We start from the raw sequence: 24,748 nt of genomic DNA, 5'->3' as shown, positions 1-24,748 counted from the left end.
TATGGCAACACACAAGTCTTTTTTTTTTTACACATAATGTGACAAATTTAACCTACAATGATTATGACATGATAGAGGTATATAGAGCTATGGGTCTCCAAGTGTAACGATTCATTACCCATCATGCAATAACTCGTGTAATACACTCAATTGACATACTCCAGAATAAAGAATATTTTGGGATTTTTCAAGCTAATCCTGGGGAAACAAACGAACTTTTACAGTTACAGCTTTCGAAAATAAGTACAACAGCTTAACTAATCTATTCTGGCCGGTAGTGCCTCGTGAAGCTATAATGGTAAATGTTACCAGGAGATTAGCTTGGAAAAACCCACATTTCCCGAGTTCCGTATAACACACTCAATTGTTTAACCAGGGCTAGAATTTAACGTTTTCTCGCACTTGCGATTTTTTGCAACAACGTGAACAAGAAATCATCACCCGTAACCTGCTGATTTTGTGTAATGGATCCAAATTGTGCTTCAAATAATATATTATATTAACAGGCCATTTTGAAGTAAAATGATTTCTATATTAAATATATATTAAGCTGCAATTTGATATTTGAAAATACTGGTAATTGCTATTCATTTCTTAAATTGTAAAATAAACATGTTTTGAGTAAACACAGAGAAGATATGTTATGTTTTAAACTCTACACTTTATATATAGGTAAACACAGCATGAATACAGAGTGTCATAAGAAAACAAACAAAAAACTGGCACAAACAAAAACACTGGCAGGTTTTTATGGACGGACCAAATCAACTTGACCCATTATAGGTATTTTTCAGCTTCCCGAACATAGTTTGTGCAGTCCCTTATTCAAATTAGACAAATGCAGTAAAGAATTTCCTAGATTTTAATAAATTTCTACAATAAAAGTATTTAACACGAGGATGAGCAAAGTACATATCTATAGAACTGAGCTTCAGTCAGTACAGATAATAGTCAGACTGAACACCTTAGCCCAACGGCCAGATTTATTTCAGATTTACGCAAGTATCAACGACAGCTCACTTTTTGTCCAAAGCAGTGTAAGGGTTATTTTATTTTTAGAATATACATGTTAATAAGTAGTTCTTGGATTTAAACACATGACAACATGACAAGATAACATAAGACAGTCTCTTATCTCTTTTTTCAGACATGTGCATGCGACTATACAATTTTTTTTTTAATTTATAATTTGGCTTGTGCATCTCCCTAATTTATATTATTTACAACTAAAACAATCATAAAGGGACAGAGACAGACCCAGTGGCAATTGTGTCGGCAATTTATCTTCCGGATCACAGAAGTAAGCCACTTGAATTCACAGACAACAGTTCCACCACCACTTCAATTCTGGGCAGGCAGTCAAGCAGTTAACCAGTACTAGAGCTTTCACTTTCACAATTGATTGCCAGAGCAAAGGTACAGTGTGAATGACCATAGAAAGGATATCATTATCAATCACTACAAAAGTGACCTGCGCCATCCAGGAAACGAACCTTAGCACCCTTTTCACAGCCCAATGCTCTACCTATCATGCTTACCAGATCGTTAGACAGAGACCTGTTTCAGAAAAACTTTAAAAAATCATTATTATTTAAGTTACGTAGATGGTTATGTTCTGCAGTTGATATAAAATAACTCCTCATTTATATTTCAATTACTAATATTACAATGCGAAGTATACGAGTGTTAAACTCTAGCCCTGGATAACAAGTACATCAGTACTCCCAGTTAACCACTTTAATGACACATTTTCTACATAATTCCACTTATAAAACTTATTATCACACACATACAAACCTATGTCAAGATATCTCAAAATAATAAATATATACATCAAATACATGAATACCAGTTTATCCAAGGCCAAACAGTTTATATTATATATACATATTATGTCTATGACCTAGAAACAAGAGGACCAACCGCATGTGGCATTAACACCCGTCTGTTAGCAACATAGACTATCAATAAACAATTTTAGCAAAAAATTTTAATCAAAAAGGGACATAACTCCAAAACTATTATTTCCAGAATCATTTCCCTTGTTTTGCAACTGCATCTTGTCACGAATTGCAGAAATGCAAACTTTTGTGATGATACCTTTTAAAATGTTTGAATAACGGGCTTCATTAAAGCTCTTGCATCACAATGACAATGTTACATTAACGACGACGCAACGAAAATAATATCTCGACTTTTTCATCGAAACAGACGAGGTAAAAATGTACAACAAAACTGTTGAGAGGTAAATTACTTGTATCCTTAATATAGCAGTGTATGTCCGAACAAAACCTGATCTTTATTACCATTTTAATCTTGTAAATTATGACTACACTTACAGAACAACCCCGCCCTTTCCCCCCACCCCACAGATATGTCCTTTTAAAGAAAAGTGTATAAAGCTATAAAACTGATGCCTGTAGATAATAAACAATTGTCTGAATTTTAACAAAAAGAATGATTCTAAACCTAAAATATCTACATGAAAGAAATATGTTTGTTTATTCATTAAAACTGATTGTATCATGTACTTAATGGTAAAAATATAACTTATAATAGCAGAATTTTATTTCTTGCATATCAGACTGGCATTTCCGTGAATTTTACCCATGCCGGAAATTTCATCTGGCATGGGGCGTGCCAGATGAGTCGCGTGCTGTACAATGGCACGCGTAGGATGACGTCATTTTACCGTTATGAATGAAGTTGTAATTCATACGCTGTTGTAAGAAAGTAGTTACGGTTGTAATGATATAAATTTCCATTATAATTAAAGATAAAGAATTTAAAATGTAATGGAATATGGTAGAATATGCAAGAAAAAATATCTGACATGTGTTTGCGGTTCGGATTGGAATATCCATCCCTCAGCCACCTGCCCATGGGCGGTAACTCGGCAAGCCTTGTTATCGTCCAATGGGTGGGTCACCTCGGGACAGATATTCCAATCCCAACCGCAAATATGACAGATATTTATATTCTTGAAACTGAATCTATGTGCTAAATGGTAAAAATTCTACTTAAAATAGCAGAATAATATTTTCTTCCGAAACACTGTATTCTGTTTATGTACAATTTTCATGTATTTTAATAACAGAGACATTCTATCTTACAACAATGGAAACAACATAATTTCACCGTTACATTTTACAAAAATATTTCATTGATATAGCTTCATACCCTTTAATAAGGACTAAAATATTCACATAGGTAATTTTCATTTTTCAAATTTAAGGGGTTTAACACATATCTTTAACTTAAATATCAATCTGAAAGGGGTTTTACAAATTGCAGATGTCCTAACAAAAACATTATCATAAAATTTGTGATCTTCAAAGTTCAAAATTCTTTCTTTTTGTTAGAATTTCAAATTGCTCATTTCCTAAAATATTTTATGCCTTCCGTATCAGCAACAAAAAGTAAATGTTAAATGGATTATTTATTTGCAAATATCCACAAAAGTTTAAACTTAATCAATGTTAAATCAACAGTGATTCTATAAAAAAAAACAAACAAATAAGTGTTACTATGGTAATTACTGTGGTAATAAAACTCTGATTTCCAAAGCCCTTTTATAATATTGTCGACATAGTAACTAAATCGGTGTTTCAAAGAATTAGCTAAATCGCTGTTCTCATCACTTTTGCCATGAATACACTAAGTCACAATTTCCATGGATACATCAGAATCACTGTTTCCATGGATACACTAAGTCACTGTTTCCATGGATACACCAAGTCACTTTTTTCATGGATACACCAAAATCAATGTTTCCATGGATATACTAAAAAAAAATAATCACTGTTTCCATGGATACACCAAGTCACTAATTCCATGGATATACTAAATTCACCATTTCCATGGATACACTAAATTACTATTTAATGGTGTTTCCATGGACAGTGTTTTCATGGATAGAACAATTCACTGTTTCCATGGAAACACATAATCACTGTTGTCATGGAAACAATTAATCACCGATTCCATGGTATATTTTCCATGTCATGTTTCCATGGTAACTGTACACAACACCACAAAAATTTCGACTTAATGGCAACATTATAACAAGAAGATAAGAGTAAGTGGAGGTATTTAAACAGGCTCAAGACCAGTCTCGACCATCAGTTTAACGTCACTCTGTGTATTGAGGCTGCTTAGTGTCTTTTTGATACGTAACGCTGTGAGTCGAGCTGCAGCATTGTGGTACCAGCATTCTTTCATGATTCTAGCCATGACCCTCAATGCCTGTAATACACATTTACAAAATGTTAACCTGTCACAAAGCAAAGCCTTCAACAAACATAATGAATATGTCTTCTTTTTATAACAAAAAAATAACTTAAAAGTCCTGAAAATAAATTTTTTGACAAACTGATCAAAACATTTCTAAAACTAAGAGCCGTTGGTAGGACAGTGGGATTGACTATAGTAAAACACAAGCCTTGGTAATGTAAGATTTTTGAAGTTGAAAAAGGACCATAATACTGTCAAAATCCATGTTAGAGTTATGGGTCTTGGAAAATGACATCCATTTATGTTCTCAAATAAGTATTTCCAATTGATGGATTTTAATTGGTAGCAAAATCTGGAACTATCAAATTTCAATGAAATCTGGAGCTCTCAATATATGTATGTAAAATATATGTATGTAAAAAAAGTTTTAACAAAATAGAGAACTATCACATTTTAATTAAATCTGAAGCTATTAAAAATTAAGAAAATCACGAACCATCAAATTTGAACTTCAACTGAAGCTATGAAAAATATGCAAAATCTGGAACCACCAAATTTAACTAAATTGAAGCTATGTAAAACTTGAAAAATCTGGAACAACTCAATTTCTAATAAATCTGAAGCAATGACAAATTTACAGAATCTGTAGCTACCCTGAAACATGACAAATTTACAGAATCTGTAGCTACCAAACATTTATTACAACTGAACCACAACTGGGAAGAACATAAAATACCTCTTGTCCCTGCCATCTATTAGGTATGTCAGGTCGACGTTTCTCAGTACACACAACCTTCTTCATCTCATCCAAATATGGATCTGGAGGTACCATGTTGTAATATGGCTGCTGATAATCCTCAAATATACCTGAATAATAGATATAGTAATACCTGAATAATCCTTAAATATACCTGAATAATAGATATAGTAATACCTGAATAATACTCAAATATACCTGAATAATAGATATAGTAATACCTGAATAATACTCAAATATACCTGAATAATAGATATAGTAATACCTGAATAATCCTCAAATATACCTGAATAATAGATATAGTAATACCTGAATAATCCTCAAATATACCTGAATAATAGATATAGTAATACCTGAATAATCCTTAAATATACCTGAATAATAGATATAGTAATACCTGAATAATCCTCAAATATACCTGAATAATGGATATAGTAATACCTGAATAATCCTCAAATATACCTGAATAATAGATATATTTATACCTGAATAATCCTCAAATATACCTGAATAATAGATATATTAATACCAGAATAATCCTCAAATATACCTGAATAATGGATATATTTATACCTGAATAATCCTCAAATATACCTGAATAATAGATATATTTATATGTGAATAATCCTAAAATATACCTGAATAATGGATTTAGTTATACCTGAATAATCCTCAAATATACCTGAATAGTGGATTTAATTATACCTGAATAATCCTACTATATACCGGAATAATGGATTTATTTATACCTGGATAATCCTTATATATAACAGTAAACTCTATTTATAACAATATTGCATAATTTGATAACAATGCTATTCCTGCAGTCTCAACTGCAGTCCTTTATTTCATATGCTTACAATGTCCGATAAACGGGAGCTGTGGCCTAGTGGTTAAGGTGTCTGCCTCTCAACCCAGGGATCATGGGTTCGAGCCCTAACTGGGTCACAACCATATGTTCATTTGACACCAGTACTGGTAAGTTCCAGGAAGCGGACAAGAAAGTGATTAATTTAAGTTGCAAGAACTTTTCTTGCAATTGAGATTATATAAATATTTTTAAACTAATATCTGATACATACTGCGATATCTTGGACACATTTTGCATTTTAATTCTGTCCATTCAGAACTATATTTAGATTGTGCTTAGGTGTATATCATATCAATAAAGTATATAGGTAACTTATTTACCTCCGATTGAACATCTTCTGGCTATCTCCCACAATACTAAACCAAACGAGTATACATCAGCCCTCTTGAAAGACTCGAAGTGATTCATGTTGATAGTTTCATCTAGGACTTCCGGCGCCATGTAACGTTTTGTGCCGACACGATTATTTGGAGCAATGTCTACGGCATCTTTGGCTGAATCATGACGAACGGCCAAACCTAAAATTACATGTTCTCAAAACATTTGGTATCACTCGAGAGAAATGAAACTATTTAATACATTTTCATTCTACTTTGGTTTTAAAAAAATGTTTAAGTTTGAACAAGACCCTGACTTATAATGGAACAGGTGATAATATGTAAAAATAAATTTCTGTGCCATGTATATCTTCTAATTATCCACTTATTGTTCATGTTAAAAATAAAACATCAAGAGCTGTCCCATGGACTTTACTGCTTTCATGGCTTGATTTTTTTAATTCAAAAACAAAAAGTTTAATTTCAAAAGCAGAAAGTGTTCAACTTACAAAGAGAAATAATCCATATAAGTATGCTGGAGTCATGGTTTTTGGTTATAAGAGAGTGACATTATTCTTTACAAGAAGACACTTGTTAAGTTTTCAGTGACTAACCCCTTTGTGGTTATAAAGACAAAACTGACAGCTAAACCAAAATGCCATAAGTGACGTTGAATGCCATAAATGACTACTAACAAACTAGCTTGCATTTGACATAAAGCAAGTTTTATTTTTCTGTCAATCAAAATCAATAAAAATGTTATTTGACATAATTAAAGTTTTATTTTTCTGTTAATCAAAAGCAAGTAAAATAGTTTACAAAACTGAAAAATTACACTTACCTAAATCTGCAATGCAACACTGCCCATTATTTTTCACTAAGATATTTTTACTTTTTAGATCTCTGTGTGCAATAGCCGGCTTTCCTGAAAGAGAATGAAAATTAACAAATATTGTAGAGTCATCTCTGACAAAGCACAAAACCATATGTGATATATTTGTTCAGCTTAACACTGGATTATCAAGAAAACCATTATATGTCCTGAGACAGTTCCTCAAAAATCATAATATGGACATTAATCATCAGCATTGAGAATAATTCTTTTTTATTATTGGAATAAACTTTATAATGATGAACTGTGGAATCTTGAAAATTACCCAAAATCAGGATTATCTCCACAAAGATCAACTTTTTTGGTATATAAGACTTTTTATGAGAAATGTTCCCACTTTAAAAGCTACAGTTTATTGCAAAAGATAACCATTATTGAAAAACCTTTGTCATTGGTGAAATCCTTCTTATTAAAGTAAAAGTTTTCTTGAGAATTCAGACATGATTTTTTTCTATTTACACTGGTTAGAAAAAAATCATTTTAGACCCCTGTGAAAGACAAGTCACAAGTTCAAGTGATGCCATTCCTGTGCGCCTTTTATGAATAAACTGTGTGCCTAGGATGACACCATTTAATCTTAATAAATGAATTGTAAATTCATATGCTACAACATGACAAAGGTGCTAGTGATTAGTAATTCCTTTGCGGAATATGACTTATACATGATATGCAAGAGAAAGAATCAAACACCCTATAGATCCTCTAAACTGCCATAAACAGCTACCCTTGTGATATTCTGGTCTGGTTTATGATCCTTATACACTTACCTTGAGTGCCCATGATTTCTGTATGCAAGTGAGCCAGACCACAGGCTATAGACATGGACATTTTGACCATGGCTTGAGGGCTGACCGGTGTCCGGTTCAGGTAGTCGTACAGTGAACCATGCTCATGGTGATCCGTCACTAACCATAACTGTGTCCATGTACCATTATCTGTTAATCAAATAAATAAACATTTACATGCTTATCCACATGATATTGAAAATTCTAAATAAATTATTATCATTGTTTTATATGTCTCTATCTCTACTTCTTTCAGCTTAAAAAATTATTTGTTTTCATTTTGGTTTATACTTATTTATTTATTTTGGGTTTTACATCACATCGACACAGTATAGGTCATATCGCAACGTTCCAGCTTTACTGGTGGAAGAAGACCTCAGGTGCCCTTCCGTGCATTATTTCAGGCACGAATTGGCACCTGAGTAGAACCACCGACGTTCCGTAAGCTAGCTGGATAGCTTCCTCACATGAAAGAATCCAAAGTCCCTGCCGGGATTCGAACCCACAGCGGTGAGGGGCAAGTGGTATTTTGGTTTATACAGAATTTATCTTAGTTTGATTGTGTAGGAAGTTTTAAGCTTATAGACACACTTTGAATCTGTTCCTGGAACCAAGCAGTACTGAGCAATGAGTGTTAAGTTTCTTGCTCAAGGGAACAACTTGCCCCAACCCATGTGGCTACAGATCATTAGATTACTACACTTGGCCATGCTGCCACTTCAATTTAATTTTTAATGTTGAAAAAAACAATCCAAAATTGCCTGAATATAAAAGACATATTTCCAAAGTGCCTGAATATAAAAGAAATAAGTTGGCAATTTCCCTTTGAGAGAAAGCAAATGCAAGAAAATTTTGCTCTGGAACATTTTATTCTGTATAAGTACAGTTTTCATGTGTATTAATAACAAACATTCTATGCTACAACTTTTTTTGAGGATTAAGAATCGGCCATTGGATTACGGAAAGAAACTAAACATAACAGTTTTTAAATTTTATTGAAATATTTCCGCTTATATCTTTTAACAATAATATAATATTACCTTTATTGTCAGCTGCAATGAATCCAAGTATGTTGTCATGTCGTAACATCACTGTCTGGTAAATTTCCGCCTCACGGAACCATGACCTCTCATCACGTGATGAAAATATCTTCACCGCCACACTCTCACCTTTCCACTTGCCCATCCACACTTCACCATATCTACCCTTACCCAGGATTTCCACCAACTGTATCTGTCGGGCAATTGTTCTCTGAACCAACAACGGTAAACCTATTCCATAAATAGAAATGTGATGTGAATTACAGTCTCTGGTAAAACTATTCCATAAATAGAAATGTGTGCTGAATTATAGACTAAATTAACAGTATATTGGGGTTTATTTGCAATTGATTTGTTCATAAGAACAAGTCTTACAAAACATGCATGTCAAAAAATGTATATATTATATTTAAATCCCAGGCAATCTACATGTACTTGCTTGGTAACTAATATGAAAATTATAATCCTGACACAATGCGCTGAAATTTAGTACGGAAACAAGATCAGGTGCAATTTAGCTTGATATCATGTATGGCAGTATTCATTGTTGATGTTGTGTTAGAATTGAAATAATATATATTTCAAGCCATCGGATGGGCATCATAATATCACGAGGGCGTATTTCTAGCATCCAATCTCCAAACAGTGATTTCATTCAGCGATAAAATCACTGTTTGGGATAGTCTATAAAGACAAAAATGTAATTAAATTTAATAAGTTCAATGTTAAAAGAACACAATATAAACGAGGAAACTTCAATGATTAGAAGACTTGTACCTGAACCAGACCCAGAGTAGTCCATCATCATCTCTGTCAGGGTGCTCGGTTGTCCGTCCGGTAGCAACGGGGTATCGATCGGATTCGGCTCTACCGGATGGAACTGAGTCTGTTTTTTGTGCTGGTATCTGTGGTACATTATGAAGATGAACACAAACACCACACACAGCAGAACAACCGGTCCAGCTGTTATAGCAACCAACTCCCATATTCCAAGCTCTGTCTTACTGTTGTCTTCTTTTTCTGAAATATCAGTTAGGTTTATCATTAAATAGAATTCATATGTTTATTTATTATTATATATAGATTTCATTTTAGATTGTGTAGGAAGCCATAAGCTTACATGCAAACCTATGAATCCATTCCTAGAACCAACCTGTACTGACAAATTACGGTAAAGTTTCTTGCTCAAGGAAACAATGGATTACACCTGACAGGGTTTGAACCCACAAAGGCAAGAGATCCTTAGGTTTCTAGTTTGATAAATTAACTACTCAATCATGCGGCCACTCATTAACACTATAATTTCCTTCCATAATGTACTCTAATATTGTACATGTACTTTGTATTTTTACCATTAAATCATAAGTATCTTTGTATTTTTACCATTAAATCATAAGTACCTTTATAAACAAGTCATTGAACACGACATTCACATTGTTCCTGTACACTGGTTATTTTAAAAATTACAAAATATAATAAGTCTAGAATTTCATTAAAGTACAAGCAGTCAAGTTAAGTAGTAGACACCAGAAATTTAAAAGATTTTTAATCCATTCAGTATAGAACTTGTTAAAATTATACTTAAACTAAAAACTTGTAACTTAAGATGAAAAATTTAAATTATTGATGAGTTAAATGTGAGTTTCGAGCAATTCTGAAGACTTTATTAATAAGGCTGTGTTAATTTTCTAAAATCATCAAAATAGTTCCTAGCTTACCAGTCATTTCTATTTATTCATACAAAAATAACAATTTTATTCATTTCATCCATTAGTTTTGAATATTCATACCATTTCATTAACATTCTTACCAATTTTAAGGCTGTCAACTTACATATTGAAAAATTTACAGTCTGTAAATTTACAGTTTTAGACTTAAATGTGTCAATAAAACAAGACTTTCTACCGATACTAATTTTGGGCTAGAAATTAAAATATTGTTTACAAGGTAATGAAACATTTTTAATGGTTCATGAAAAAGAAATCTGATATCATTACTACCCAATGAAAATTGTATTAAATATTTTCAATAAAAATTCATAAACCATTATCATCCCAAAAAGTTGTGCTACAATTCTACAAGCATGATCAAATCAAAAAATTATAACATGTTACAGGGTACATGATGGCAACTATTCTGTGTAAATTTAATTTATATCTCTGCCCAGTTAACATTTATCAGTCAACATTCACCAAATATAGTATAATAACAGAAAACCAGGTTTAAGGAAGAAAAATATCAAATTTCAAATTTACATTTAAATCTCATACAAAGTTCAGTAATTTGAAGGCAGTGTTGTGATAAGAGGTGTACATATAATATACTCTAGTCATATGTGTCTTGCATGAGGGATTTTAAAGCTTTTCTTTATAAAGGGAAGATAACATGTGCAGGAATAATGCTCTTTTGTGTTTAAGGGAAATACTTTTATTTCAATTTGTTTAAGTGCTCATTTAAAGGATTTCTTATCACCAGCTATATGTTGCAAATTTAAACTGAAACAAGAAAGAAAGTCAACTTTTAAAGTTACTGCAAACATGAAATAGCAAATTGTTGCCCATTCAAAACATTCATATATATTATCAATATTATCAACAAAATTTAACTAATGTGTAAAACTAGTTGATATGACCTGTCCGTTTACTGATCAACAGTAACTCTTCCCTAAGTCTTCAAACTTATACTTAAAGTCTTCAAACTTTTCCCTTAGTCTTAAAATTTGTTCTATAGACTAACTATTCCCAGATTATTTACTTTTCCTTAAGTCTTAATTTTTTTCCTTCAGTTTTAATTTATTTACAAAGTCTCCAATCTTCCCTAGTCTTCAAACTTTTCCTAAAGTCTCCAATCTTCTCTGGTCTTCAAACTTTTCATTAAGTCTTCAATTTTTTCCATATGTCTAAAAACTTCCCCTTAGTTTTCAAACTTTCCCTTTTTTTTATTCTTTTTTTCTTTTGATACTGAAATCCTTTTAAAGCAGCATGCCTCCAGATTCATATTAATTTTCATGAAAATTTTCAAAACATATTTTAAAAGTCAAAATATGCAAAAATTGCAAAAAAAGTAACCCCACAGTAGAATTATGGTGCACATAACATGTAAATTATAATAAATACTGCAAAATCATTCATTAATCGCACATAACATGTAAATTATTATTACTTGAAACTTCAACCTATTTACACTTCTTAAAATCTTAGTACATTTTTCTCACACTGTACATCTTTCTCAAATTTGAGTCTCATGAAATATTTTGGCTCATCTGGAGGCATGCAGCTCTATGAACAGACATTTCAAAATTCAAAGCACACCAAGTTCATTAACACCTAACTTTACAATTTTCAGCAGAATGAAAGTTAAACAGTATCTAAAAACATGAAACAAGAATATTTCACCAGCTTAACATGTACACAGACTACAAATATACATTATCAAGTGTAGCAATACATTAAAACTGTGTTCATGTGTTTACTTGTTACTTAACAATAAGTGACAGGCTACATGATCAAACATGTGAACAAAACTTAAAAAGACAGACTCATGCAAGTTTATATTTCAACTTTTTTCAGAACTTCTTGTGCAAAATGTTGCATAATTTTCTTCCATCTTAAGCCAGAGGCCCAATATCTGGAAAAGACATTGACATGAAACAATCGGTATACACAATGTACATAAAATGTTCGAGCTTACCTTTAACAGGGAGAGGTGGGGCTATAGTGGGTTTCAGCTTCATGTTACACATGTCTTCATAACAGCATTCAACGTACGTATCCCTCAACGCATTTACTGACGTCTGACACACCATAGGGTTTCCCACAGGTACTAAAATATCTTTTGGCTTACAACTGTATTAAAAATAAAATCTTACCACATTGTCTATGTTAAGGTGCAAATTTTCAATAATGATAAATCCTGCAATGGCTTTCCATAGTTAAGCACCAAAGAAGTTCATTTTTCTTCCCTTTTTTTAAATAGGTGTGCTAGGGAAAAAAGCAGCTATGTGTGTGCAATTGACCTTAATTTTTTTCATTGGGTTTTACCTCAAACATACACAATAGGGCAGCTTTCCAGCATACATGTAAATGGTGCAGCCAGACCTCAGGTGCCCCTCCGTGCATTATTTTAGGCAGTAGCAGGTACATGAGTATAACTACAGACGTTCCATAAGCTAGCTGGATAGCTTCATAACATGAAAAAACGCAGAATCCCTTGTGGGATTAAAACCTACAGCCGTGAGGGTAAAGTATTTGAAATCAACAACCCTAAAAACTCAACCTCGTTTGTCCTTATAATTTTGATTAATATAAAACATGGTTTAACTGCTACACAATTATCATACTATTTGTAAGCCCCCCTAAATTCACCTGGTATCACCTCTCTGTAGTATCATTAGTAAATAGATTTAGAAACCAAGGGCTGCATTGTTTAATCTCTCTACCCATGCTTGTCCAGTAACTATTATATAGCAGACATTACAACAGTTATCTTGTCATTAAAGTTCTGAACAACTTGGCCATTGTCTAAAAGTACTGTATTAAAATTATAAACAGAATTTTTCTATTCTTTTTAACTTGTAAGCAATATTAAAAATTAAAAACCTTAAAAATTCTCAGTAAATTAATGTATTTAACATTTTGTTTATAATGCCATTTACAATTCTTGATCAATGATGTTTCACAATGTATACAATTGTTGTGATTCTTTTTTTCTACTTCATATCTAATACTTAGTAACAGTATTAGTTAAATGGTAAAACAAATTATTGGTCAACTTCAGAGGCTAAATGGAAATTTTACATGAATATCAGTGTATAATGGTAAGCAATGTGCTTTTTTTCATCAGGATTTTGTGCTCAGTCTGGGTTATATATTTTGTGCTGAATCTGTCTGGATATTGATCTATTTTGACCAGTCTATTTGGTGTAATATTACAGTCAGTTGAAGTTAAAAACAGTAAGCTACCAGATCATAAAGCAGAAAATATGAAAAAGCCTCTACATGCACTCATTTTGTATTAAACTTAATTAAAAGAACCCAAATGGAACAAATATTTTGTGTTTCTTTGTTTTCAATATTAAGTGTTTTTTAAAACCTATTTTTCCTTTTCTGTAATCAGGATCTGGGAAATATTTTACTTGTAATAAAATTGATATAATATCACAGAACCTAAATTGAAAAAAAAGTTTGTTATAAACAATTTTCCAATAAAGTGGGTGATGCATGTGTGTATTAATTGCCCTTAAATCAGATTATCAATACGCAGCTGGAACAGAAAGTGATTAGCTTTTTGCCAGTGGAATTTTCACAAGTTTAGATCCAAGTAAAGCCTTCATCTTTATGCAATCTGACCAAGCTCTATACTTTTAGTTGACCAATTTTAAAGTTATACCTTGATATCCCCCAAAAATGAAAATGAGCAGTTCTAAAATGGATGCTTGACAAGTCTATTACATAAATCCAGCAGGTTATCAAGGTACTAAATTTGTATGTTAAGAATGTATCATACACGTACATGTTGATATCACATATCACTCCTCCGCCCCCCCCCCCCCCCCAAAAAAAAACCCCAATAACAAACAAACTACAAACTAACATCAAATAATTTTTCACACTTTTAAAGTATCACACTATTTAACATTTGTTTCACCTTAAAAGCCTGTTATGCCTTAGACATGCTTTTAAACTTTAAATATTTCTCAAAAGCTGTTTATATTTGATATTCTTCTATAGTTTCCAAAAATTACTCATTCACCAATTATCTTAACCATCTGTTTCCTCTGATGAATTTTGGCAATTAGTACAGTTATAGTGATTTAGTATTTTGCATGGAAGTCAAAATTCTATTTTGTTTACATTTTGCTATTTTTATGACAAATATTTTCAAAAATAAAGCGCTACTTTTTCAGGTAACAAGCATCTGATGTCCTCTAAAAGTAAAACCATTATCTAAATGTAACATTACTCGTTTTTGCCCTTTCTAAGGAAGTAAAAATTTGTTTCTCAGGCAAAATGTGCCTTTAAAATTAAACATTTAGAGCATAATACCCCCAACAGCATTAGATCAACAGACTACATGTATAATATATACATTAACTAGAAATGTGTCATCATGCCACGGATGCCCCCGCATGCAGCCAAAATTTCAGATGGTGCATTAATTTTTTTTTTTCATTTTAAGTTCAAAGCCCTTAAAACTTTTCAATGTTAACACAAACCATTTCCATACAACGTTCAAGGCACTGAAATTATTCAGTCTTAACCTTTAGAAAAAGCATATTGCATATTTGTAGCCAAAATAATGGCTAAAAGAATGAGTGCTGAAACTGAAAGTTCAAAATTTTTCCAACATTCAGGCAAGATAAGTTTGTCTAAAATCATTGAACCATGACCAAATTCAAACTTAAACTGCTTATTCCTAAGATGTATCTATATTATTTTCAAAGTGAAAGGGACATAACTCTGCCAAAAATCCATCAAACCATGACCAAATTCCAACTTGACCTGCCCATTCCTTTGACATATCCATATGTCAAATTAAAATTGAATATGTAACACTGTTAGGTAGATAATGAACAGAAACTGTAAATTTCATATTATTTTCAAAGTGAAAGGGGCATTACTCTGCCAAAAATCATTGAACCATGACCAAATTTGAACTTGACCTGGGCATTCCAAAAACATATCCATATGTCAAATTTGAGTTGAATGTGTTGTACCATTGGGGAGATAATAAACGGAAACTGAAAATTTCATATTACTTTCAAAGTGAAAGGGGCATAACTCTGCCAAAAATCATTGAACCATGACCAAATTTGAACTTGACCTGCGCATTCCATTGACGCATCCATATGTCACGTTTGAGTTGAATGTGTTGTACCTTGAGGGAGATAATGAACGGAAACTGAAAATTTCATATTATTTTCAAAGTAAAAGGGGCATAACTCTGCCAAAAATCATCGAACCACAACCAAATTTGAACTTGACCTGCGCATTCCTTTGACGCATCAATATGTCACGTTTGAGTTGAATGTGTTGTACCTTGAGGGAGATAATGAACGGAAACTGAAAATTTAATATTATTTTCAAAGTGAAAGGGGCATAACTCTGCCAAAAATCATCGAACCATGACCAAATTCGAACTTGACCTGTATTTTCTCATGACATATCCATATGTCAAGTTTGAGTTGATTGTGTTGTATTGTTGGGGAGATAATGAACGGAAACTGAAAATTTCATATTATTTTCAAAGTAAAAGGGGCATAACTCTGCCAAAAATCATTGAACCATAACCAAATTCGAACTTGACCTGTATTTTCTCATAACATATCCATATGTCAAGTTTTAGTTGAATGTGTCCAACCGTTCTTGAGATAATGAACGGAAACTGAAATTTCATATTATTTTCAAAGTAAAAGGGGCATAACTCTGCCAAAAATCATCGAACCATGACCAAATTCGAACTTGACCTGTATTTTCTCATGACATATCCATATGTCAAATTTGAGTTGAATGTGCCCAACCGTTCTTAAGATAATGAACGGAAACTGATGATGACGGAATGACAGAATGACGGAAGGACGGAAGGACGGAAGGATGGAAGGACGGAAGGACGGAAGGACGGAATGACGGAACAGGGTAACACTATATGCCCCGGCCATTACATGGCGGGGGCATAATAAATTGCCTGTGATATTATATTGTGGTATTTGAATTTCTATAGTGGTATTTCACCCTCTGATGATATTGAGGCATGTTGCTTCAAAAGGAGAAAAAATTAGTTTTTGGAGCTTTCTAGAACTTCCTTCAACTGACTGCATAACAATAGTGCCAGTGATATTGTCCACTTTAAATGGTAAGACTTAAGGGGTAATATATCAGTCCATAGATAGATTGCACTGTGTCATATTATATCAAATCTTTACCTTTTCTCTCTCTTTTTTTTCCTTCTCATTCTTCATCTATCTTTCCTTTCTTTATACACTTTCTTTTCTCTCTTTCTTACTTACTTTGCACTTTATAGTACTATCAGTTTTTCTTAGCACTCATTTTCTTCTGTCAAAATCTTTTATAAAAAGATCTTAACATACAAATATACTTGTCATAATCTGATAACATTGAATTGACATTATTTTTTATGTATTCATTACATGTACTATGATTTGAATGTTTGTATATTTTGATTGAAAAATAAAAGAGAAAAAAAAAATATTATATCAAGTACTCCTGACAAACATAATTATACTAACTTAAAATGGCAGCTATCTATGACCAGGACTTACAGTAGGGACAGAGCAGGAAGTGTGCAATCACTACTATAACATGGGATTGGTTATATAATACCTTCCATAGCTGTTACTGTTTTCATTGTTGGTAAAACAAATTTGTTACACATATCAGTATAACAGCATTCAGTGTATGTAAGGGCCATAACTCTTGTGTTCTGACATAAGTAAGGAGCTCCTGGTGTCAAGCTTTCAGAGTTATCTATACAACTGTGAAAATGTTCATATATGTGTTATATCATTTAAGTATATTATGTGTTATATCATTTAAGTATAATTGTCAAGCAATGAAAGTGTTTTTGTCTCTTACTTGAAAGTGAAATAACACCCATGAAATAAGATAACTATACAATTAAACAAGAGCTGTCCGTAAGACAGCGCGCTCGACTTTTTTATTGCTTGCCAATAAAAAAAGTTTTTGCAGTAAAAGGCAATACAAGAATCTCTGTATTTTTAAAGTGAACAATGGCCATGAGTCGATAAAAGGCCTTAATTTTTAAAACAAATCCTTGACAGAGTTACCTTCTCTTGCGTACAGATGGGGGTAATGATGTGAAATAGCATTAAAAGTTTCAAAGCAATATCTCAAAGGGTTAAGGCAATAAGTGGATTTTACCCATATTCAATGTATTTTCTAAGTCAAAAAGGGGCATAATTCTGTCAAAAACCTTGACAGAGTTATGTCCTCTTGTCTGTTGATGAAGGTCGTGATGGTAAACAAGTATGGTCAGTTTCAAAGCAATACCTCCAATGGTTTTGAAATAAAGTGAGGTGGTACAAAAAACTTAACCAAGCTCAATACACTTTCTAAGTCAAAAAAGGGCCATAGTTCTATCAAAAACCTTGACAGAGTTATGTACTCTTGTCTGTAGATGGAGGTTATGATGGTGAACAAGTATGGTAAGTTTCAAAGCCATACTTGTAATACTTCTGAAATAAAGTGGGGTGGTACGAAAAACTTAACCAAGGTGTGACGCCAACGCCGACGCCGGGGCGAGTAGGATAGCTCCCCTTTTCATAGAAAAGTCGAGCTAAAAATGAATTATGAATATTACATAACCAACATAGTGGGTTGGCGACCAGCAGTCTGATCAGGATCCATGCTGTTCGCTTACAAACCCTATTACAAGTAGAGAAACTGATAGCGAACAGCATGGATCCTGATCAGACTGTGCGGAGGCACAGGCTGGTCTGGATCCATGCTGGTCGCAAACCCACTATGCTGGTTTTGTCGTTCACGCGGCTCATTTATGTTAAAATTGACAATATAGATAATATAACGGTCTTGAACTTTAATCAGAAAGAAGTATGATGCAAGTTTCTATAGAAACCGTCAGTAATTATAACTTAAGACTAAACTAATACTTACTTGAATTTATATATTTCCTTGCCTTCTTTTTTATAAATTGATGTAAAACAGGCACCATCTGTAATGCATGTTTTTGATTCTGGACACATTTCATCTTCACAAAGACAATATAAGCCTGTAATCATACAAACAAGGTGTATCAGGACACGGCATTCATGTCTTACATCAAACAGAAAGATAATAATTAAATATCAAAACTTATAGTCGTGGCATGGCTGAGTGGTGAACATGTGGGAGCAGAAAACTAAGGATTGCCAGCCACATATTAGTTAAAGTGTAAACCATGTCAGGGCCTCAGGTGTTTTTTTTTCAATGGTTGGGGAAGCAGCCCGCCATTATTTTTTTGAAAACTAATATGGTATATTTGCAGAAGGGGAAGAAAAAAGTTGATGTAAATTCAACTTTTTGGGGAAAACTGCATGATTTTATAAAAGAATTTTTCTGTGGGGAAGCTGCCCTATAACAGCCTCTGCTATAGAAGGTAATAAGCCCTATGTGAGGGGCAAGCCTTGTTTCCTTGAGCAAGAAACTTTACGTTTATGCTGGTACTGGTTGTATGCAGGAAATGGATGCCTGAATGACTAATGAGTTTATAATCACATGGCTTTCTTAATTCTACACAAACAAGCTAAATAAATTCTGTATAAACTAAGACTTAAGTGACAGAGCAGTGTTTTAGAGGCAATAAGGTGAACTGAAAACAAACGCCACCTCTCAGACTCTATAATAGATTATCTTGAATATTCCCTGCTGTACATTAATAAACTAGAATATAGAGCTGTCATTGATGAAGACGATATAGATGTATTCAATTGTTGATATTTTTCTGTTGATCAATAAACGATAAGTACTGTTTTTACTGAAAAAAATGATCATTTTGATTTATTATTTTAATGTGTATGAATTATGAAAATTCACCCAAAATGTATACAAAAGCAGGTGGTGATGTCTAACATACATAATGGACACATTTCATAGCAGTGACAACAAAAAATGGTTAATAACAAGAGCTGTCGGTAGGACAGCATGCTCGACTATTCTGATAGTGCTTGATAGTAAAAAAAATGCCTGATACAGTTACCTCCTCCTGTTTACAGGTTGGGGTCATGATGGTGAACAAGTGTGCAGAGTTTCAAAGCCATATGTCAATGGACTTTGAAAATATTTGAACTATTACAAAAACTTTAACGTAAATTCTAAGTCGAAAAAGGGGCATAATTCTGTCAAAATGCTTAATAGAGTTACCTCCTGCTGTCTACAGGTTGGGGTCATGATGTTGAACAAGTGTGCAAAGTTTCAAAGCCATATGTCAATGGACTTTGAAAATATTTGAACTATTACAAAAACTTTAACGTAAATTCTAAGTCGAAAAAGGGGCATAATTCTGTCAAAATGCTTGATAGAGTTACCTCCTCCTGTCTACAGGTTGGGGTCATGATGGTGAACAAGTGTGCAAAGTTTCAAAGCCATATGTCAATGGACTTTGAAAATATTTGAACTATTACAAAAACTTTAACGTAAATTCTAAGTCGAAAAAGGGGCATAATTCTGTCAAAATGCTTGATAGAGTTACCTCCTCCTGTCTACAGGTTGGGGTCATGATGGTGAACAAGTGTGCAAAGTTTCAAAGCCATATGTCAATGGACTTTGAAAATATTTGAACTATTACAAAAACTTTAACGTAAATTCTAAGTCGAAAAAGGGGCATAATTCTGTCAAAATGCTTGATAGAGTTACCTCCTCCTGTCTACAGGTTGGGGTCATGATGGTGAACAAGTGTGCAAAGTTTCAAAGCCATATGTCAATGGACTTTGAAAATATTTGAACTATTACAAAAACTTTAACGTAAATTCTAAGTCGAAAAAGGGGCATAATTCTGTCAAAATGCTTGATAGAGTTACCTCCTCCTGTCTACAGGTTGGGGTCATGATGGTGAACAAGTGTGCAAAGTTTCAAAGCCATATGTCAATGGACTTTGAAAATATTTGAACTATTACAAAAACTTTAACATAAGTGGTTACGCCGACGCCGACGCCGACGCTCGGGTGACTGCAATAGCTCTACTTATTCTTATCGAATAGTCGAGCTAAAAAGTCATGCAAAGGTCTTTTATATAAACAGGACACAACATATTTGTATGAACAGAACATATATTTTACAAAAATCATTTAAACAGGTATGAAAGTGAATTATATCAGACTTCCCGAAAGTTGAAAAAAACTGTCAGACATTCGGTCTGACAAACCATGAAAATCTGTCGGACCGAAACAAAATCTGTCAGACCAAATAAAATTGATCAAAATCAAAGAAAAACTTGTGTTTGTATTTCTAAGACACTTTTTGTTTTTTATTTTTTCGCCGTAAACATCGGCACAATCCGTACAGCGCATTTTCATCTCCTCCCTGTCATACACCAATGAAACATGGTTCTGCTTCCATTTTTCATTAAATTTCGTCTCTGGTCTATTCTTTTCATCCTTTTATTGCTGTTCTGCGCACTCTTCTGACGTAGATTATCGGTTTTCCAAGGTTTGGCACCTTTAGCGACGCCATTTTGTATACATGCGGCTTGGATAAAAGCCGGACAGTCGGACCGATCCAGAATAAAAAATTGTCGGACCTGATCAAAATTTATCGGACATGTCCGTCGGACCGACGTATTTCGGGAAGTCTGTTATATACAAGAAATTTGGAGTCATTATATCGATATATAGGATTATAGCCGATATTTGTTATATATCCGATATCAATGTATCGTCAATATGCTTTGCAATGTATCAATGACAGCTCTACTAGAATATAACTTCACATTTACTATAATTCATTTCAAAACTGAATTAAAACTAACACTTCAACCCCCAATTTTTTTGTTTTGTGTTTTATTGCAAAGCCAAATGAGGGTGAAAAATGCAAAACATATTGATGACTTAAATATTAAGTTAATAAGTGATTCCAAAGAGTCTCAAGTCATGCATATTATGTCTATTTAGTTAATTGTCTTAAAAATTTGAGTCTCATGGGGAGTGTCTGTAAAATGAAGTGTCTTGTTCCCATGTAGGAATAGAGCATTCGACACCCAATTCAGAGATCACTGGTACGAATCCCACTAGTTAATTATTTAAGGTTCTCTTTAGCCTTCTACAATCCAAGCATGAAATAGACAGATGGATAACTGCTGAACTGATGACAAGTAGATCTTACAAATGGAATGCCAGATGTTTCACTAAAATAGGGAGTGAAACGTCTTCAAGACTTCCACATTAGGAGTGAAATGTCTTGGTAGGAACCATTTTGGGAATGAAATGTCTGTCTATCCAAATGTGCATGTCCCTAAAATGGGGTTTGACAGGGGAAAATAAATGAACTACTTTAATAGCCTTGGCACCATAGAATATATCATCCATAAAATGTATGCCTGTTTTAAATTTGTAATAAATCAAATATACAGGAAAAAACTGAATTTTATGATTAGATATATGGACAGGACACTAAGGTATGAAAATTGAACTTATTAAAGGATATTTGAATCGTCTCTTAAACAATCACCTGTGACAGACGTGCAGCACACAAAAAGGAGTAAAACCGCTAAATACACTTTCAGATTCTCCATCGTGACAGGGGTAGATATACTTTTTTTTACAAAATCACATCAATATCTCATGTTTTGATTTGAACCATTTTGTTCACATTTTTACTACGCTTAAGAAAATAAACCCAGATGACAAATTAGTTTGTCTGGCAATGTTAACATAAAATTGATATTTCCGATAAAATGAATAAGAAAAAAATTTGGTTTTTAAAAAAATATCCTCAATGTGTTGTTAAAATAATGCTAGCGAGATTTTTGACTTGTTGACAGCTTAACCTAATTAGCTTGACGCGTATTAAAATAGGCCGGTGTATCATAAAAAATCTACTCGTGTGAAAGATCGCAATCTGGTCAGATGGTACCATCATAAACAAGAAATATCTTTAAAAAAAGATACGCGGTCGAAGTTACACGGCGGCACGAAATACCCAAATATACCCAAATATAGCAATTTTTATTTTTGTTTGTATAAAATATATATTATAATGAGAAATAGATAAATATTTATAAAAAAAATATGACTTAGCATGCTATAACTTTCATTCATTCCGTTGAAATGGGTAGATCTATAAGATGTTGTAAGAAAATAAAGTTGTGACATTTGCTTATCTACTATATAGGTTCTTTATGAATGTACTTGCAATTTTAAATTAAGATATGATATTTGTTGTCTACACTTACATTTTTAAGGTGTAATTTTGTTGAAATTTCTGAAATTCATATCATATACATGTGTCCATGTTATTTAATAAAATAATTGCTTTAATGGAGTACATATACTGTATTTTGGTTCAAAACACAATGATAGGAAAATGTATATTTGGGTATGTTTGATTATATCTTAGTGAAAGTGTATATTGTATTCATGATTAAAACAGCACGTTTTTAGTATTAAAAATTTATTTTTAGTATAATTGGGCAATATTTGGGAATATTAAGGCAATATTTGGGTATATTAAGGCAATATTTGGGTATATTTGGGTGTACACCGTATTTGGGTATTTCGTGCTGCCCGTTAAACATAGTGTTCCGTGCATAGACATGCATACATTTAGCTTGAATAACAATGGCAAGGGTTATTAATCTTAACGAATGGAACACTTTAAAATGTATGTAGTTTACCTGTTGTGTTTCGTAAGTGTACTCAATTTCTATCTAACATCTACGTATGGCAATTATTTTTATAAATACTTGATTAAGATGCAAATATATATATATCGTAGAAGTACCTAATCTAACACCCAACCTATTCTCAAACCTTTAATTCATGTGCTGTTATTTTTTTACTGGGAGTGACTATGATGTCCTGAACTTGTGTGCATAAAAGCTTAGTTTCTGACAGACATGTCTGCTGATGTCAAATGAAAATAGTGCATTGGAAAAAATATTTACATAACATATTTTATTACTTAGCGAAATTTCATACAAATTGCTATTACCTTTGTAAGTCCCATAAACACACCATTAACTATTTGTAAAAAATGAATATTATAGACAAAATATCTTAAAGCGTGTAGGGTACTTCATTGTCATGTGATAGTCATATAACAATCACTTCATTGGCTAAACTAAACAGTAAAATTTTAGAGATACTTGAAGGGGTTTGAGATTAGGTTCTTTATTCGAAGAGGTCATGTTAGATTTAAAACAGAGGGTTGTGCTTTTCCAAGATGGAAATAAAGCTTTTTTAATAGTTGAATTTCAGTCAAATTTTACAGAAATGTTACATAAAGATTAAAGTGTACAATTGTAAAGAATTTTTATAAAGATATATTTTTATTTACATTAAAAGACCTCTTGAATGCTTAGAGGTTTGAGAACTGGTTAGTCATCATCATCATCATCATCTTCAGTAATCGCCTCACTCTTCATAGAGCATAATCGCGATGAAACTAAAACTATGTACATGCGTAGCAATTGGTCTCCTCTTTACAGTTAAAAAATGTCTATTTACATCTTTTTAAAATCTGGTAAAAACTGGCAATGTGTCTAGTTGGTGGTTGTGTGTTTTGTCAGCGCCGACTTGAACCCCTCCAAGGTTGGTTTCTCAACAACTTGTATAGGTAGGCGATTCCAGAGGATGATGGTGGCCGGAAAGAAGCTGTTCTGGTACACAGATTTCTTACAAGTGAGCTGGCTGAGTTGTTGTTGGTTGCCTCTTGATGTTCTTGCATTACGTAGCGGGGGATCTGGTGTGACATCTACAAGGTCATGCTTGATCCTGTAGAGCATGGTGACTCTTGCCATGTCTCTTCTCTTCTGTAGAGTGGTCCAGTGTAGTGAGTTTACCATCTCTGTGACACTGCTCTGGCGTGAGTAGTCGTTCTTGACAAACCGTGCTGCTCTTCTTTGTACCATCTCTAGTTGGTTGATGTGGCTGTCAGCAACAGGTGACCATACAGAGGAGGCATAATCAACGCTTGGCCGTACGTAGGTGTTGTAGGCTTTGGCTTTGGCATCTGGTGTGCTTGACCGGATGTTTCGGCGCAGGAAAGCTAGGATTGAGTTGGCTTTTTTCGTTAAATTGTCGATGTGGCATTTCCAAGATAGGTCTGGTGTGATGGTGACTCCAAGATACTTGGCCTGGTTGGTTACGTTGAGGGTTGTCTGGTGT

The 24,748-nt window shown here is 33.2% G+C and overlaps 1 protein-coding gene across 2 annotated transcripts; it reads right to left on the bottom strand.

The window, feature by feature from the left end:
* Positions 1 to 597: 597 nt before the first annotated feature.
* On the bottom strand, positions 598 to 22,411 carry LOC132715502 (TGF-beta receptor type-1-like). 2 transcript variants are annotated; one of them, XM_060698515.1, is made up of 10 exons: positions 22,092 to 22,411; positions 18,546 to 18,660; positions 17,235 to 17,386; positions 9,673 to 9,915; positions 8,896 to 9,126; positions 7,838 to 8,005; positions 7,020 to 7,103; positions 6,182 to 6,379; positions 4,970 to 5,100; positions 598 to 4,245 (listed from the first exon to the last, which is right to left on the bottom strand). In XM_060698515.1, exons 1-10 carry the CDS (start codon positions 22,153 to 22,155, stop codon positions 4,093 to 4,095), a joined length of 1,539 nt encoding a protein of 512 aa, XP_060554498.1. In that variant the 5' UTR covers positions 22,156 to 22,411; the 3' UTR covers positions 598 to 4,092. The 2 variants fall into 2 exon arrangements, with proteins under 2 accessions (XP_060554498.1, XP_060554492.1); XM_060698509.1 differs by lacking the exon at positions 17,235 to 17,386 and adding an exon at positions 12,586 to 12,740 and having other exon boundaries at positions 22,092 to 22,406.
* Positions 22,412 to 24,748: the final 2,337 nt, after the last annotated feature.

The sequence above is a fragment of the Ruditapes philippinarum genome, unplaced genomic scaffold, assembly GCF_026571515.1.
Source record: "Ruditapes philippinarum isolate M1 unplaced genomic scaffold, ASM2657151v2 ctg2753_1_1_1_1, whole genome shotgun sequence".
In the NCBI taxonomy this organism is placed as follows: domain Eukaryota; kingdom Metazoa; phylum Mollusca; class Bivalvia; order Venerida; family Veneridae; genus Ruditapes; species Ruditapes philippinarum.
Note: the sequence above shows the minus strand (reverse complement) of the source record. Positions and strands in the feature narration are given on the sequence as shown.

Coding starts and splice junctions, on each gene's coding strand:
- LOC132715502 (XM_060698509.1), bottom strand. CDS start 22,155: ATGGAGAATCTGAAAGTGTATTTAGCGGTTTTACTCCTTTTTGTGTGC. Junction 18,661..22,091: donor GTGCTGCACGTCTGTCACAG/GTGATTGTTTAA, acceptor GTATGATTACAG/GCTTATATTGTCTTTGTGAA. Junction 7,104..7,837: donor AGAAATCATGGGCACTCAAG/GTAAGTGTATAA, acceptor ATTCTCTTTCAG/GAAAGCCGGCTATTGCACAC.